The sequence below is a fragment of the Cyprinus carpio genome, chromosome A2 (genome assembly GCF_018340385.1).
Source record: "Cyprinus carpio isolate SPL01 chromosome A2, ASM1834038v1, whole genome shotgun sequence".
Lineage (NCBI taxonomy): Eukaryota > Metazoa > Chordata > Actinopteri > Cypriniformes > Cyprinidae > Cyprinus > Cyprinus carpio.
This window is the reverse complement of record NC_056573.1, coordinates 25,998,224-26,014,642: the sequence shown is the minus strand read 5'-3', so window position 1 is coordinate 26,014,642 and position 16,419 is coordinate 25,998,224. Positions and strand designations below refer to the sequence as shown.

Here is a 16,419-nt window from a genome sequence, read left to right as displayed (position 1 = left end):
ATATTTTGGATGAAAACCTGGAGGCTTGAGACTGTCCCATAGACTGACAAATAAATAACAGTGTCAAGGTCCATAAAAGTTTTGAAAGTCGTCGTCAGAATACTCCATCTGCCATCAGACGTGCAATCTGGGTTATATGATGCGACGGAAACACTTTTTGTAAATAATTATAAATTTATTATAATGGGTTTATGCGACAATTATTTTAAGCTCACCTAAATTAATTATATATATATATATATATATATATATATATATATATATATAATTTTTTTTATGTTTTGGCCTTTTAAATGTTAAAATGATGGCAAATATTTTACTATAATGATAAAGGTCTATAATTACTCAAAAAAAAAAAAAATTAGTATCAGTATTGATATTAGTGATACATGTCTTCATTCATGATTGCATTAAACAAATATTTAAAATATCCCATTTTTATTTTTTTCTACATTCATTTGGTGATTCTATATATATATATATATGATTTTTATACATGCATATGTACTTATAATAAAATGTAATTATAATATATAAAGGATTTATTACAGTATTGACAAATTTATATTAAATAAATAATTTTCTAGTTTTCTAGGCGTAGTTTAGACCTAAAAATAACTACCTCTGCACTTAAAATGCGAAACGTAATGTAACCAGGAAGCAAAACTGAACTCAGTTTAACAATCAAATTATTTTTTCACAGGACCAGAATGAGGAAGTCACTTCAAGCCTTTGAGCAGTTTTGTCTAGTTTTGTCTGTTGTAAACAAAGCAAAAGTACAGAAGTGCATGTGTGAATCTGCATGTTTGCACGCACCTCTATTTCCACCTTTTTTCTATGTTGACTGAAACACAGCAGCTGATTATGATGCACACACACCTGCAGGCATTTCTGTTTTCCAATTGCATAACCATAAAACACTAGCATCCCATTATATTGTTTCTTTGTAGTCATTGCATAATCACATCTGCATATTCCCATAAATAGGATCCAAATGAGCATTTGATAAATCTGTGTGAACTGTGAAGCCCAGAATGCACTGCTCTTACTATGAGCACAGGTCTGCTTAACTATTGATGAGTGTAAGTGGACCACTTAAAAATGTCCTGTCCTCTTCCTCTTTCATCTTATTCCACGAAAACCTTCTCCTATACATAATTAACAATCAGAAAACAAACATCCAAACTAACCTACAGAAATGTGCTGCAATGAACAGAGCAGAAATGGACCAGACATTCAGAAAACAACGTCATTATTCACTCTAATATTTAAAATGCACTACTGTTTAAAAGTTTTGGAGTCAGTAAGACTTTTTTGTTAATAAATTTAAAAGCAAAGATGTGTTAAATTGATCAAAAGTGACAATAAAGACATTTATAATTTCATAAAAGATTTAAATTTTTAAATAAATGCTGTTCTTTTGAACTTTCTATACATCTGTGAACCCTGAAAAATAAAATGTATCACGGTTTCCACACAAATATGAAGCAGCCCAACTGTTTTAAATTTTTATTAATCAAAGAATTGTTTATTGATAAGATGATTGGCGTTTTAGAATGATTTATGAATTTTTATGTGACACTGAAGACTTTTTAAAACATATTCTAACAGAAAACAGTAATTTTTAATTGTTTTCATATTTTACATTTTTTTCTGTTTCTACTGTATTTTAAATCAAATACTGCTTGGTGAGCAGAACAGCCTTCTTTCACTATGCTGATTTGTTTCTAACAATTTACGCATAAAATTAGCATATTATGCAGTGAAATTTAAATAATGGTTTGATCTTTGACATCATATTTAAAAGTTTCTCTCACAGTCTTTCCTTTATATTGGCCTCATCAGGCTCAATAACTCAACTCTATTAGGGGAATAAAAATCATACTGATCAGTTTCTCTAACGCTTAAACCTTCCTCGTCTCTGCAGATTAACGTCCTCATTAATTATTCAGCATGATCAGCACATCTTCATTGCATCCTAAATCTTGATCTTCCTCTAAGCGCTTCCTCTGAACAAAAGTCACGAATCACCATCTATAGTGTCTCCTGACTGAAGTTGTTTAAATTAATGTTTTGTTAACGCTTTTGCTCTATTGGATTTTCTGCATGAGGCACTAACGGAGGCTTCAGGAGGAGATGGATGCACTTGCTGCATTGAACTTGTGACACTTAAAGAGTTAGTGCTGGTGCAGTGATGATTCTCACCTTGCATGGTTATGCTGGAGGGCTCGGGGAACAGCGGGATGAGGAGGAGGTACAGGAGGTAGATGAAGGAAAGTCCATTGTACCTGAACAGACATGCTGCGGAGAGAATAGATCAACATGTTAAGAGTAATTAGACAAAAAAAAAAAACTTTTTTTGTACTGCATCTCTCATTTTTAAAAACACAAAGCCTGAAATAATGCTCACACAGACGAAAATATGGTAAATAAATAACAGGTATGAAACAATAATAAGACACAAAACAAAACAAAATAAAATAAAATAAAATAAAATATTTGTTAACGAATTATTTACATTATACTGTATATTATATTATATTATTGTAAATGAACGAATGAATGAATTATTGGATAAATATAGAAATAAATAAGTATTTACAATATATTATGTATACTATGTTAATTAATGTGTATTATTTATATTATATTATTTGCAATTAAATAAATTTGATTTATATTATTTATAGGTAAATTCATGAATGAATGAATGAAAATTTACATTTATATTACAAATGAATGCAAATGAATGAATAAATAAATATTATTTACATTATTTATAAGTGAGTGAGTGAGTGAGTGAGTGAGTGAATTAATAAAAAAATTTATATACATTTATATTATATGCAAATGAATGGATAAATATTTACATTATTTGTAAATGAATTAATATTATTTACATTATATTGTTTATATTATATTATCTGTAAATAAGTAAACAAATATTATTTACATTATAAGTCAATGAATGACAGATTGTTTGCATTATATATAATTGAATGAATGAGTGAATAAATATTTACATTTATTTGTTTATATTATTTGCAAAATATATTTTTATATTATAAAATTAGTTAGTTAGTAAAATAAATAAATAAATAAATAAATAAATAAGTGGTGTTTCTGCCTTTTTTAATATACATTTATTATTAACATTTCATGTTTTAATAAGAAGATTAACATATCTGTGGAATCCATTTAATTAAGATCATGTCAAATCACAGGGTCTCGTTTATAGGCCTCAAATAAATGTCCTCGCAGACCTCTAGTCTCCGTCTGCGCATCTGACAAACAGTGTCACACACACACACTCACACACGCACGCACACACACACACACACACACACACACACACACACACACACACTCACACACACACACACACACACACACGCGTGGAGAGTATCCTGAAGTTTCCAGAATATCTGCTCAGATTCTCTCTTTTCATGAACTTTATTCATCACTGGACAGAAAGATGCTCTGAAAACGAAATAAAGTCATGACACGACTCGAGTTTAACATTTAGACGAAAGTATGGGCATTTGAAAATCTTGTTAATCTTGCACGATGCTGATGCTGTGAATATCACGCAGATTTATTACACTACCAAACATGGAGCTCAGCAGTAAACCTCATCTGAACCAGACAGAAATTACATCCTATTCTCTGGAAAAGTCAAAAGAAAACCCTCAGAAGACGCCAAAGATGAAAAAAATATGATTACATCTCCATCTACAAACTGCCAAAATACCAATTATACTGTTTAAGATTGTTAAAAAGCCAATATATCTCTATTCCCTACTTAACAAACAACATTTGTGAGAGAAAAAGCAAGAATGACAATAAAAGGGTGAAGTAAAAGTGCAGCTATCACAGCCACAGGGACTTTCCACTGCAGTTAAAGACTCTTAAATATTTAATCACATTGTCAAACTTGAGCACTATATGGAAAGGTGATATTAAAATGAAAATTAAAAACCAGTACAAACCAAGACATCAATATGTTCACATAAAATGATGTTTTGTCAAAAGACTGAGGAGACGTGCTCTATTTAGAGCTTAATATAGATGGGAATCGTAAGGAATTTAATGATTCTGGTCCAGTTAACGATTCCAGTGCCTTAATGATTCCATTAACGAGTGTTTTAGTATTTCTGAGGAAGCACCTTGTACTGTATTCCAACTATAACATGCCATACTTACGGAAACCTATTTTATACATCTATTACAGTCAGAAACACAAAATGTTAATAGCATTAAAACTGTATTAAGTACAATTTACTACATAAACTGTATGAACAGAATGCAATGGTAGTCATTCTCAATAAAAACATTTATAAAAAAAACAAAAAAAAAACATGTTATTAGAAAAAAGTAAGCAGTCATTATAAAAACAAACAAAAAAACTTATTTCAACACTAGTTTGCACATTGCAACTGTATATAAATGTGACCCTGGAGCACAAAAGCAGTCTTAAGTCTCTGGGGTATATTTGTAGCAATAGAAAAAACATTGTATGGGTCAAAATTATAGATTTTTCTTTTATGCCAAAAATCATTGGGATATTAAGTGTTCCATGTTCCATGAAGATATTTTGCACATTTCCTACTGTAAATATGTCAAAACTTCATTTTTGATTAGTTATATGCATTGCTAAGAACTTCATTTGGACAACTTTAAAGATGATTTTCTCAATATTTAGATTTTTTTGCACCCTCAGATTCCAGATTTTCAAATAGTTGCATCTCAGCCAAATAATGTTAACTAAAGAACCATGTATAGCAAATAAATAAACACATTTGATACTCGGCTAAATACACTATCCCTAGAAAACTGTAAATTATTTTAACATACATTTTTCAATACTGTAATATATAATAAAACTATTTTTTTTTCTTCTTGAAGAATTATGGAGGTCTTATGGGAACTTTTTCAATGTTAACTAAAGAACCCTGTAGAGCAACCCTGCTGTAAAAACATAAACAAACGATTTAATTAATTATTTAAACATTTTTTTTCATTAAATACATCCATACATTTCATTTCATATGTATAACATAATTTAATATTTAATTATTTTATGAATCGAGGGAAGAATCAGTGTAATTTGAATATCATTGACTATTTTATTTTATAGTAATATTTTTAATTACATTTTTAGATTTTCTTCTTTCATTTTAATGTACTTTTTTTTTAGTAATTTTGATGTGTTTTTGCCATTTTTTATTTTCATTTTTAAATATGTCTCTGCAGTTTTTATTATGTTTTTAGGATGTAATACAATATAATACAAAATGTATGGTATGCAGAGTCATGTGTTTGATTAATCCAATATGTGCAACCGAGGTCAAATCATTTTTAAGTGTGTTAAACAGAAGCCTTTGACAGAAACACAGCTGTGCCTTTGGAGGAGTTGGACAGCAGCACACCGGTGCGAGAGAGAGATAAGAGGCCATTAAACTCAGTCTTACAGATTACAGCAGAGGATATCATCCTGTTTATTAAAGCAGCAGCATTAAACACACCACCTCGGGACAAAATGCGAAACTTTTTCTGAAATGTTTAAGTGGAAATTGAAACATTGCCCAAAAAACCTCCATTAAGAGAGATTGTGTCAAATATTGTATTTTTAGCAACACTCGGACATTTATGGGTCCTTTTCTTTTCTAATTCGTCACATACAGCACTGCACTGCACATACAAATCCATCTGGGGTGCGTTTCCCAAAACCATAGTTGCTAACTAAGTTAGCAACTTTGTTGGTTGCAATGCAATTTCCCATTGCCAACCAACTAAGTTGCTAACAGTTTAGCAACTATGGTTTTGGGAAACGCACCCCAGATCAGATCTTTTCCTTTTAACATGATGCTTCTGACAAGGATGGTTAACCTGAGATAATAATAAAAATGCTGCTACATCAGAATCGCTGCTTTATTCCTTCACAAAGCTTCAGTCAATCTTTCCTTTAGAGACAGAAGTGAAACCACACTGGCCGTGCTCAAACCATCATCCAGCTCACGAATGATTGATGTTTCTGGAGAACTGAAAGGCTTTTCAGAAGAGCTCAGACTGACAGCAGGTGAAAAACACTACATTTTCACAATTTAACCACAGATGCTTAGAACATTTGAAGTAAATTCAACTCGGGCCAGTGTTGTTATAGTTAACTAAAAAAAAAAAAAAAAAAAAAAAAAAAAAAAACTTTCATTACTTGAAATAAAATAAACTTTAACTAAAGTAAAATATTTTAAAAAGGACACATATTTCATATTTTGCTTTCAACATTTCTCATCGTTTTAATTCAACTTTACATACTAAAATAACTATTTAAAATAATAATAATAATAAAATAAACAAAATTAACACCCCAGGGTTATTATAATTAAATAAAACTATAAAATAATAATAATAATAAAATTAATTACTTAAAAAATAACCTTTTTAATTTTATTGTACATGTACTAAAATAACTAAAAACAAAAACTGAAATAAAAAATTAATGATCATATATAGGCATATTAAAAAATAAAAATAAAAATGACAACAAATAAAAATCTACTAAAATGTCCAGGAGTTATTATAGTTAACTGAAAATATATAATAATAATAATAATAATAATAATAATAATAATAATAATAATAATAATAATAATAATAATAATAATAATAATAATACACTTTCATTATTTAAAATAAAATAAACTAATAAAAAGAAAAATATTTGTTATTTCAGCTAGGTGCAGCATTTTATTTTAATTTAACTTACTGTACTAAAATAACTAAAAAATAAAAACTATACAGACATTAAAAAAACTAATACAAATGATAAAAACAGACAAAATTACAAAAATTTTAACTGAAAAGCAAAATAAAATACTCATTCAAAATATGAATAAAAAACTATAATAGCATTTCAATGATCCTAAAATTACACTGACTCATCCTTCAGTTCATAAAAACAAAATTTACTATAATGAAATTACAATGAATGTCTAAGAGGCAGGGCATTACACTGGTATAAACACTAAAATACACTGTTTTTGAAAGAATATCCACAATACTTAAACATTAAATGAGTTCAAATGAGCCTAACCTTTTAACACTTAACTAGTTTCTAAATATGTTAACTACTTAACATCTCCTTTGTGATTACTCTTTCATACGGACAGACATCCGTCAGACGCTGACAAAGTCCAGTGACACTCCAACACAGACTCTCAAACATCTCAAGACCTGCTTTCATCCCAACATGAACATTCAGTGCTCCTGTCCGTCCTGAGCAGATGACCTTTGCTCAGTACTACTTCAACCCAAAAAATAAAATCATCAAATATTAAAGGTGTGTTTACGGTAATGGGAACGCCTCAATGTCCCAGGCTAAACGCCTCAGAGTTATTATAGTTGACTAAAACCATAAAAAGCATCACTTAAAATAAAATGCATTTATTAATTTCAGACAAGGCAACCTTTCTCATTTTCATTTTAATTTAACTTTATGTACTAAAATAACCAAAAATGAAGAAAAATAAATAAATATTTTTTTTCAAAAATGAAGAAAAAATAAATAAATACAATAGCAAAACTTACTAAACACCTCTAGGTTATACTAACACCATAAAGAGTATTACTTGAAACAATAATAACATATTTAGAAACAAAACTGAAACTTGTTTATTTCAGCTATTTTAGACAAGAGACAACATTCATTTTAATTTAACGACTAAACCTGCTCTACACACTTCACACTAACCCTTCATTACTGTTATTTTATTCATGCATTTAGTCATTTATTGTTTTTTTTTTTTAGTACTGATATTTTTTCAATGTCAATGCTTATTAAAACTGCAATTTACAACAATTAATCAATCAATGCATAAGTCCCAGCTATCCAGATGGGAATAGAATAAATGTCTAATAATGTCACAAATAGAAACATTACAAAAAAAAAAAAGTTTGTAAATAATTATTACTACAGTATAAATGGCTGGGCCAGAATGGAATCATTCAGAATTTAAAAAAATAAATAAATAAAAATACAAATAAATAAACATATAAAATCACTCCATATGTTTAATGCAGAAGTCACTGGTGTCGAATGTCTCTTTAAAACACTCGTAGGGGTTTCATGTATTACTCTGTCAATAATCTGACATCAACTCGTGATCAAAATTTCACTTAAATAAAATAAAGTAAATAAAACACTGCAGTATTGCACATAAGACCGCACAGGGTTAGTTCTCAAAAGGCCTAAACTTCAGGTTTTGAGTCAAAAGTCCAATAATATAAATTAAATACACCATTTTAAAAACATATACACATTTTTCGGTAGCAGTGGTTTTGTACAGTATGTTGGTAACACTTCCACAAATTTTTAGGTATCTTTTTTTTTTTACATTGCATTGGTAATTTATTGAATGTTGTTTAGAAATTATGAATAAGACAAAGATTACTGGAGTACCTTCTGTTTCTTTGCGAAATTTACTTGAGTGTAAAAGTTTTCCTGGCACACTTTCTTTGAGCGCAAAAGCAGCCTTTTTAACACTTACTTTGTAAATTGGTATGCATATAATAACGCAGTACTACAATATTTAGAAACATTATTTGAACCCGGAATATATGTGATTTATATGTGTAGAAAACTAGGGAAATTATGAATACGGAAAAATATCAAATATATATAGCATTATGATGATGGGCAAAGCCCCCTTCTACATATACAAACTTTTCTATTCTTAACAAAATGTCAGTTTATATGAACTTCTGTCTTTGTAAAACATTTTTGATCTATATTCTACTTGAATTCAAACAGTATTTGACAGATCAAGAGCTGCGTGATCATCCGCACCTGCCGCGTAACGGAGAAACTGCGCATCTCCACATTGAACACCGACGCAAAACCACCTAAACCCTTAACAGGAGCAAAGACTGAAAACAAGTGTCGATGGAGACTCTTACCTGCAGCCAGACACACTGGCAACAGCACTCTGAAGATCAGACCACACACCACCTCAGTAGCCATCGCTCTCAGATGAGGAGGACAAACTGCAGCATCCAGCGGCCAGATGTCCTGAACCCGGGACGGGACGGCATCCTTCGAGCACCTTTACACCGGCTCCTCCATGCGCCCTGCACGAAAACTTCCAGTTAAGGACTCCCTTTGTTTAAAAAAGTGCTTTATGTGTGCCTTGAGTGGGTGAAGGTGTTTGATCTAACTCATGATGATATGGAGATGTGGTGTTCGTTTGCGCAAAGTCCTGGTTTTCTCCTGCGCCAGAGCGCGCGCGGGATGATGCGTCCGAAGAACCGCGTGAATCCTGGAAAAATATCAAAATCTCTTCGTATCCTGTGGCACCAGAGCGAATCGGACTGATTCAAGTTCTTTAAAGCTAAATAAACTGTCCCTCGATCACCTAAAGTCACTCATGTCGAAGGCGTCCTCACTTCCATCTCCACACAGCTGCTCTGAAAGCGTTCCGGTCAATGACAAGCGCCCGTTCGTGAGTGATGGAGCGCGCGTCCAATCAGCGGCCGTGGGGGGCGCGGCCTGCGAACCCTGAGAGACGCTCCATATGACTGCTGTTTTATTAGGAACTCATCATCATTACAAAGGGCTTCTAGAAAAGATTTTATCAGAGTCATGCACTTTTATTTATTTATTTTAACTGGGAAATAATATGAGCCAGTCGAATAAATGGATGGTTAGACCAATTAAAAATTAATTCAAGACAGATTTGTTTTTAACTAAACTTTAGGAACAAAAGGTTACCAAACAAATCAGAAACAAAATATTAAAGTTTTTTTTTTTTTTTTTTTGATTGGTAGAGCAGCTTTCCAAGTATAGGCTACTATTCCAAAATCATGGGGTCAAAAAGTTTTTATTTTTATTTAAAAAAAAATATATATATATTTTTAAGAGCTTTTTTAAGCGATTCTGTATGAAGGAATGGTCTCTGATCTTGTCAGGTGTTCTCTAAACTCATCAGGCATTAGGAGAAAACTCTGATATCTTGGGAAAAGGACGTTGCAATAATTGGGTGCCAGTCATTGAATAGTTGTGGCCAGTGTGAACTATAGAAAAACATTTATTTCATAATGAGATCCCCACCCCCACACTTTTAATTGTTTTACTTCAATGATAGGTTAGAATTTTTTGGATTTTTAAGTAAAAGTAAAAAAAAAAAAAAAAAACAATACATATGATACAGAGAAATCACTTAAAAGCTATTCTGAAAGAATGGGCTTTAAGAGCAGATTTGAAAATGCTTAAAGATTGAGCCTGTCTCTGATCCATTTCCAGAGTGTGCAATAGAGCAAATAGCTGCAGTATCACAAGGTTTAGAAAGAATGTAAATCTGGGTGTCATCTGCGTAAAAGTGGAACTTAAGACCTAAGAAGCTGACCAAGAGGAAAGATGTACACACTTAAAAGTAAGGGGCTCAAAATGGAACCCTGTGGGACACCAAATTGAACTGAACCGACTTTGGAATGACATCCACCCAGGAAATCAAATTGTCTACGGTCTGAAAGGTAAGATTTGAACCAATTTAACTATAATAACCCTGTTCTGAGTGCTGCTCTGTGCTTTCTAGGATCGTTGCTTGGGTGTTTATTTGCTTATTTCATTTTATTTCAGTTAACAATATATTTATCTTATGATTTTTAGTTTTAAATTTCATAACACTTAGACATCTTAGATCAATTTCAGACATTTGCATAGCACTGAGTTTGCATTATTAACCTACTAATGATATTTTTCTCTCCATGGATTCAAGTTCACATGTTGTCTTAGTTTCTATGAGATTTCAGGGTCGCGTTCGACACAATTGACTATAACATTCTCCTCAATCATTTAGAAATTCTGATTCTCCTAGATTTAATCGCAGCGTTTGACACAGTTGATCACGCTGTGCTACTTACTCATTTAGAAATGTTTTTTGGTGTTACTGACACTGTATTAACTGAAACCATAAAATCAACATTTTTGCTACTTGAAATACTAAAATAATTTAATTTCAGCTAGTTGACAAAGCTTATTCTCATTTTCATTTCATTTAGTTTGATGTACTAAAATTACTAAACCTTTAATTTATTAAACGAAAAATTAATAACTATACAGACATATTAAAAAAAAAAAAAAACTAATACAAATTACAAAAACACAACAAAATGACCATAACAACAAAGAAAATGAAACATATAAAAGTATTTCAACAGTACTACATTAACACTGACTCTGAACATACAACATTCTAGCATCATGACAGCAAGATTTACACACTTCATGTTAAAGAAAATGAGCTGGTAAAAAACACCACAACTAGGAATATCACTAATGGATTCCTCTGTGCTGGAATGAGTGTATGATCAGCCAATCACAGCATGTTATCTGTACTAGTCACATGACCCTGTTTCTTCAGTGCCCTTAAGTAATCGCACATCTTTACATTAGGCTTGGTGTTCCAGGTATCACTTTCTTCAGAACATCATCATTCTCATCTTCATCAGAGCCCTAAAACATTGATGACAACCTCTTAACCACCAACCACCTTTACATCTCTGCATTATTAATGAGTCTTTAGCCATCAGTACAATTAGAATTAGCATCTGAGAGCCGACTGATGCTTTTAAGTTTTAAAGTTTGTCCGTCCTGTGCCCAAAGATAGACAAATGTTCGTATCTATGAGATAGTGTTACTGTGAATAAGAGAAAGATTAATACACAATGCATTAAGAAATATACATAATAATTCTTTACAAAATGATATGACTATAACAATAATAATAATCATAAATAATCATAAATCAATTCACAAAAGTCCACTGTAATTGTCAGTAAAAAATCACTGTTAAAAAAATGGTCACAAAATGACAGGCATTATGGGATGACAGGCTAGTGCCTGTAGATTTCATATCATTAATTAATGTAATGTTAATATATCAGCATACCTGAACTACTAAAATCTGCTTTAAATATACCCATAATGATAAACACCATAATAAAACATGTACTAAAACAGAAAAACACATGACTTGATGAAAATGATGTTCTGGAAATGTAGGACTCATGACTTTATTTACAATTAATCAGTCAATCAATTAATAAAATGTCGATAAAAAACAAGTAATTACATTAACAATACTTAAACGTAAAAGTACGTGCATTTTCTTGGCAAATAAAATTTTCACTGTAAATTTAAGTATTTCTTACTTTTAACTTCTATAAACGTAATCTTGACTTGACACATACATGTGCTTTCTTGTTGAAGTGAAAATTTATATCATTAAATTGTTGTAATTTTTATCATTTATAACTTACATAATTTATATTTATACTATTAACTTCTAATTGACATTATCGTACTGTACATTTCTTTACAAATTGAAAATGTATATAACTTAATTTTTTAATATTTTAATTACTTTGTAATTCTTTTTTTTTTAATTATAATTTATATAATGCATATTTATATTATTAACTTCTATAAACTAAATTTTGACATTATCTTACTATACATGTACTTTGTTAAATTGAAAATGTATATAATTTATTTTTATGAAATATTTTAACATTTATATATATATATATATATATAGTCTCAGAAATAAATATGGTTATTTTGACTTGAGAAAATGTCCATACTATTATGCATGCTACACATGCTGCAAAACACAGTATGTTAGTATGGTATAGTGAACATTCATCACAGGGGTCTCAGTGATCTTTATGGAGGCTGTATTTCCTTCTGTTTCCTCTGAAAGACTTTAATCTTGTCAGTTTACATTCTGGTCATCATAAAACTAAAGCTCTCATCTCTATGACAGAGTCTGGAGACACACATGAATTGAACTGAGAGGATATGATGAAGTGCAGGTGGAAGCGAGAGAAACAACTACTTCAACTACAACTTCAACGTCCCACACTTATCAGTACTGTCCATAATTTAATTACACAAAAGTTAGATCAAGAAACGACAGACGCAAACTTCCTGTTAAGAAACTCCAAACACGTATTATGATGAACCTCTCAGTCACTTACATTCTGCTTAATACAGCAGTTAAGCTAGTTTTAATATATTTTAAAATATATTAACATACATTTTTAGAATTAACCAAAAATATTAAGATACAACATATACTAAAATACTACTGTATGCTAAGGTTACTAAATGCTTGAAATACTAAAAATTATTTTACAGCATTTTATTGCCACCTGCTGGTGAGAATGATTCACTACAACGTCAATCCTTCAAAATGTAGAAGTTCTACTGTAAAACCTGTTTTATACAGTCTATGTGTGAAACACGAACTAAACCAAACATGGGGAACCAACAGTTATTCTTGATATAAATAAGTTGTGCTTTACAGCATTTTAGTACCATCAAATAAACAACAGCTCATCCTCAGAAGGAGCTTTCTCTAAAATTCATGGATCTCAAAACACTTTTAAATGCCTTAAATGACAAATGTGCTCATTAGCTGCATTGCAGGGGGATTATGAAACCTTTTAAGACTGATGTGCAGCTTTCAGTTTCACTTTTAGTAATACTCTACTGTGAAATAAGAAAAATGTATTTACTGTAGGTTGGATCGGTTTTCTGTGTAATAGAAAAAAATGTTATGGGTTAACAAATCCATTAATATAAAGGGTTTAATAGCTTTTTAACTTGTTTTTAACTCACTGAAATAGTTTAGCAGTGACACATTTATAGAAGTTCAAAAATGTGCTTGCTACTGTATGTACAGTAAAACAGATAATGGTGCATACATTCTGTCCAGTGCTGCAGAGGGCGCTCAAACTCTTTCTGATGCGTCTAACATTCAGCATGGCTTCTGCTGTGTTTCGGGTTATATTTCTGCTGAATCTGTTCTTGCACAACGAGAGGATTTACTGAAGTTCAGCAGTCCTGCTGGGCCATGGGTGCCACCAGCTCACTCGCAGGTCAGACTCAGGACACTAGAGTAAAGTGTAATAGAGGACAGAACATTCAGGTCAAACACATGAATCTTAAATTCAGATCGCATCAACATCAAGAGGAAAGGGACGTGGCCTTCTGCTTACCTGTCAGTGCAGAATGTGATTGACTGTGGAGGGGCAGGCTCGTGCTATGGTGGAGATCATATGGGCGTGTATGCATATGCACATGAGCAGGGCATTCCTGACGAGACCTGCAATAATTATCAGACCCGAAATCTAAGAAAGACACCAAACTATGCAATGGCATGAGATGCTTTGAAAATGTATGGAAGCCCATTTCCGCCATAGGATAAAAAAAAAAAAAAAAAAAAAAAATTAAAAGGTAATTCCAAAATGGACTTTTTATATCACAATTTTGACTTTTTCCTCGCAAATGTAAGAAAAAGGGTCAGAAGTGCGAGACACAAAGTTAGAATTGTGAGATAAACGTGCATTTCTAAGAAAATATTCAGAAACACAAGATATAAACTCGTAATTCTGAGAAAGAAAAAGTCAGAATTATAAGATATAAAGTTAGAATTGTGAGAGATATAAACTCATTGATGCAAGATATAAAGTCACAATTCTCCAAGATTATGGAGACGTCTCAGGACGAGACCGAATGAAGGCTGAGATTTACAAAAATGGGCCAGTCAGGCAGGTTCTACAGCCCATGTTTTGAGTTAGATATAAATTAAAATAGTAAACCACAACACTCTTACTGTTGGGCCTCAATGGCAGCAAAAACAATATGATGCAAATGATCAAAATATTTGGCTATAGTTCATGAACAGTTTTTACAGCATGGTTATTATAGTTCACTAAAACCATAAAAACAGTTGACATAAAATAATATATTTATATTGGTAAGTTGCAATGGCAATATTTAGTATTTTCATTTAGTTTAACAATGTGCTAAAATAACTACAACTGAAATAAAGATTAATAAAACTATATAAACATATTTAAAAAGATAAAAACACGACAAAGTTACCAAAACTTTAACTAAAACCTAAATAAAAAAGATTTACGAATTCAAAATATTAATAAAAACTATAATAGTACAGTATCTCAATGATAAAAGTAACACCGGTTTACAGTTGGTGCATTATAATTCAATTCAAGCTATTTTTAAAAAGCTTTAATGAAATTTCAGCTCAATTTTGTCAGTACAGAAGAACTTTGCAGTTATCAGAACAGTTTCTCTATTTCTCTGTGTTGTAGCTGTGCAAAAATGGCCACTAAAGGCCTGGAGGCATATGATAGAGGAGTTTTTGCCGAATTTCACATTCTGTCCATGCCGAATCACATCATCTCAGAGGCAGAATGGAGCATCACAGAGGACGGGACCGAATACTGGACCGATACTTCTCCTCTCTGGTGGAATTGCTTATGCAGCTCTATCGTAAGTCACTTTAGATAGAAGCAACTGCTAAATGCATAAATGTAAATGTAAACTGATCACATAAACCTTTTCTTGAAGTCCATTAGAATGGCTGTGATTAAACTCTGTGTGTTGTGTTTATAGGGGGCTGGGCCAGGATTGTCACCAGTGCATATAAGGGAGGGAAAGGAAACTGGTACAATCTGGCCATGGAGCACGACTGTGTACACGGAGACACGATCCTTACATAGATCAGGAGGAGCCATCTGGAGCAGTCCCTCTCATTGAATTAGGATTGACTGGGATCAGACCTCACCGAGCAACATTGACACTATTTATAATTGCTAAGAAATATAAGTCTTCTTGTGTTCTGGGTGTAAATAATTGTTGTCATATCAAACATGGGAAATGTTACATTAAAATGTTTGTCGTAGAGTGAGAATGAAAATGAGTGATAGTACACAATTAAGTGATACTTAATTATTTTGTTAAAAATCAACATGTAAAATTTGCCAAACACTTGGGAGTTTAAAAGGTTGGAAACTTGAATTTAATATTGAAATATTGCACATCATAAATCTGAACTCTGCCTATAATTGCATTTTAATATATTTGTTTTTGTTCTAAACAGAACACTAACCTGTTAAAAAATCAGGGATTTTTTTTACCCAAAAATGAAATTAAATCTGTCATGATTTAATCACCCTGAAGTTGTTTTCTTCTGTTGAACACAATAGAAGATATTTTGAAGAATTTTGGTATGCATACAGTTGACTGTAGCCATTGACCTCCATTGTATTTTTTTTTTTTTCATAATGACTTTGCAATGTACAGATCATAAAGCATGCAAATACATGAATGCATGTTTGTGTTATTAAATGCCAGACTTACAGTGCAACAGCCGTCTCTCTATTCATCAGTGGGGCACTTGGTGAGAAGGATGAAGACTCCTGCTGTATAAAATCAAGAGAGAAAAAATACAGTAAAATAAATGTAAAACATTTCTGCATCAGGGCAGTATTTGTTGTTTGCCTTTAATTTATGTGGACTTTATTTTAAAGTCATTGTGTCTAAACAAGATG

The 16,419-nt window shown here is 31.5% G+C and overlaps 2 protein-coding genes across 2 annotated transcripts in view; one reads left to right on the top strand and one right to left on the bottom strand.

The window, feature by feature from the left end:
- The window catches only part of LOC109108950 (piezo-type mechanosensitive ion channel component 2), a 93,141-nt gene extending 83,666 nt beyond the window's left edge, over positions 1 to 9,475 (bottom strand). The window contains 2 exon segments of the mRNA XM_042712750.1: positions 2,206 to 2,301; positions 8,956 to 9,475. Coding sequence (XP_042568684.1) covers positions 2,206 to 2,301; positions 8,956 to 9,019 — 160 coding nt within the window. The 5' untranslated portion in view covers positions 9,020 to 9,475.
- Positions 9,423 to 16,216, top strand: LOC109052067 (cathepsin Z-like). The gene is made up of 6 exons (XM_042768252.1): positions 9,423 to 9,493; positions 13,880 to 13,938; positions 14,015 to 14,191; positions 14,490 to 14,610; positions 15,178 to 15,341; positions 15,482 to 16,216. The coding sequence occupies exons 1-6, from the start codon at positions 9,423 to 9,425 to the stop codon at positions 15,586 to 15,588; spliced, it is 699 nt and encodes a 232-aa protein (XP_042624186.1). The 3' UTR covers positions 15,589 to 16,216.
- The last annotated feature ends 203 nt before the right edge of the window (positions 16,217 to 16,419 follow it).

Bases quoted from the DNA above. Each gene is read 5' to 3' on its own strand.
- LOC109052067 (XM_042768252.1), top strand. From the start codon at position 9,423: ATGTCGAAGGCGTCCTCACTTCCATCTCCACACAGCTGCTCTGAAAGC. The intron at 13,939-14,014 runs GTCAGACTCAGG...TCTTAAATTCAG, and splicing joins TGCCACCAGCTCACTCGCAG to ATCGCATCAACATCAAGAGG. The intron at 14,611-15,177 runs GCAGGTTCTACA...TCTGTGTTGTAG, and splicing joins TACAAAAATGGGCCAGTCAG to CTGTGCAAAAATGGCCACTA.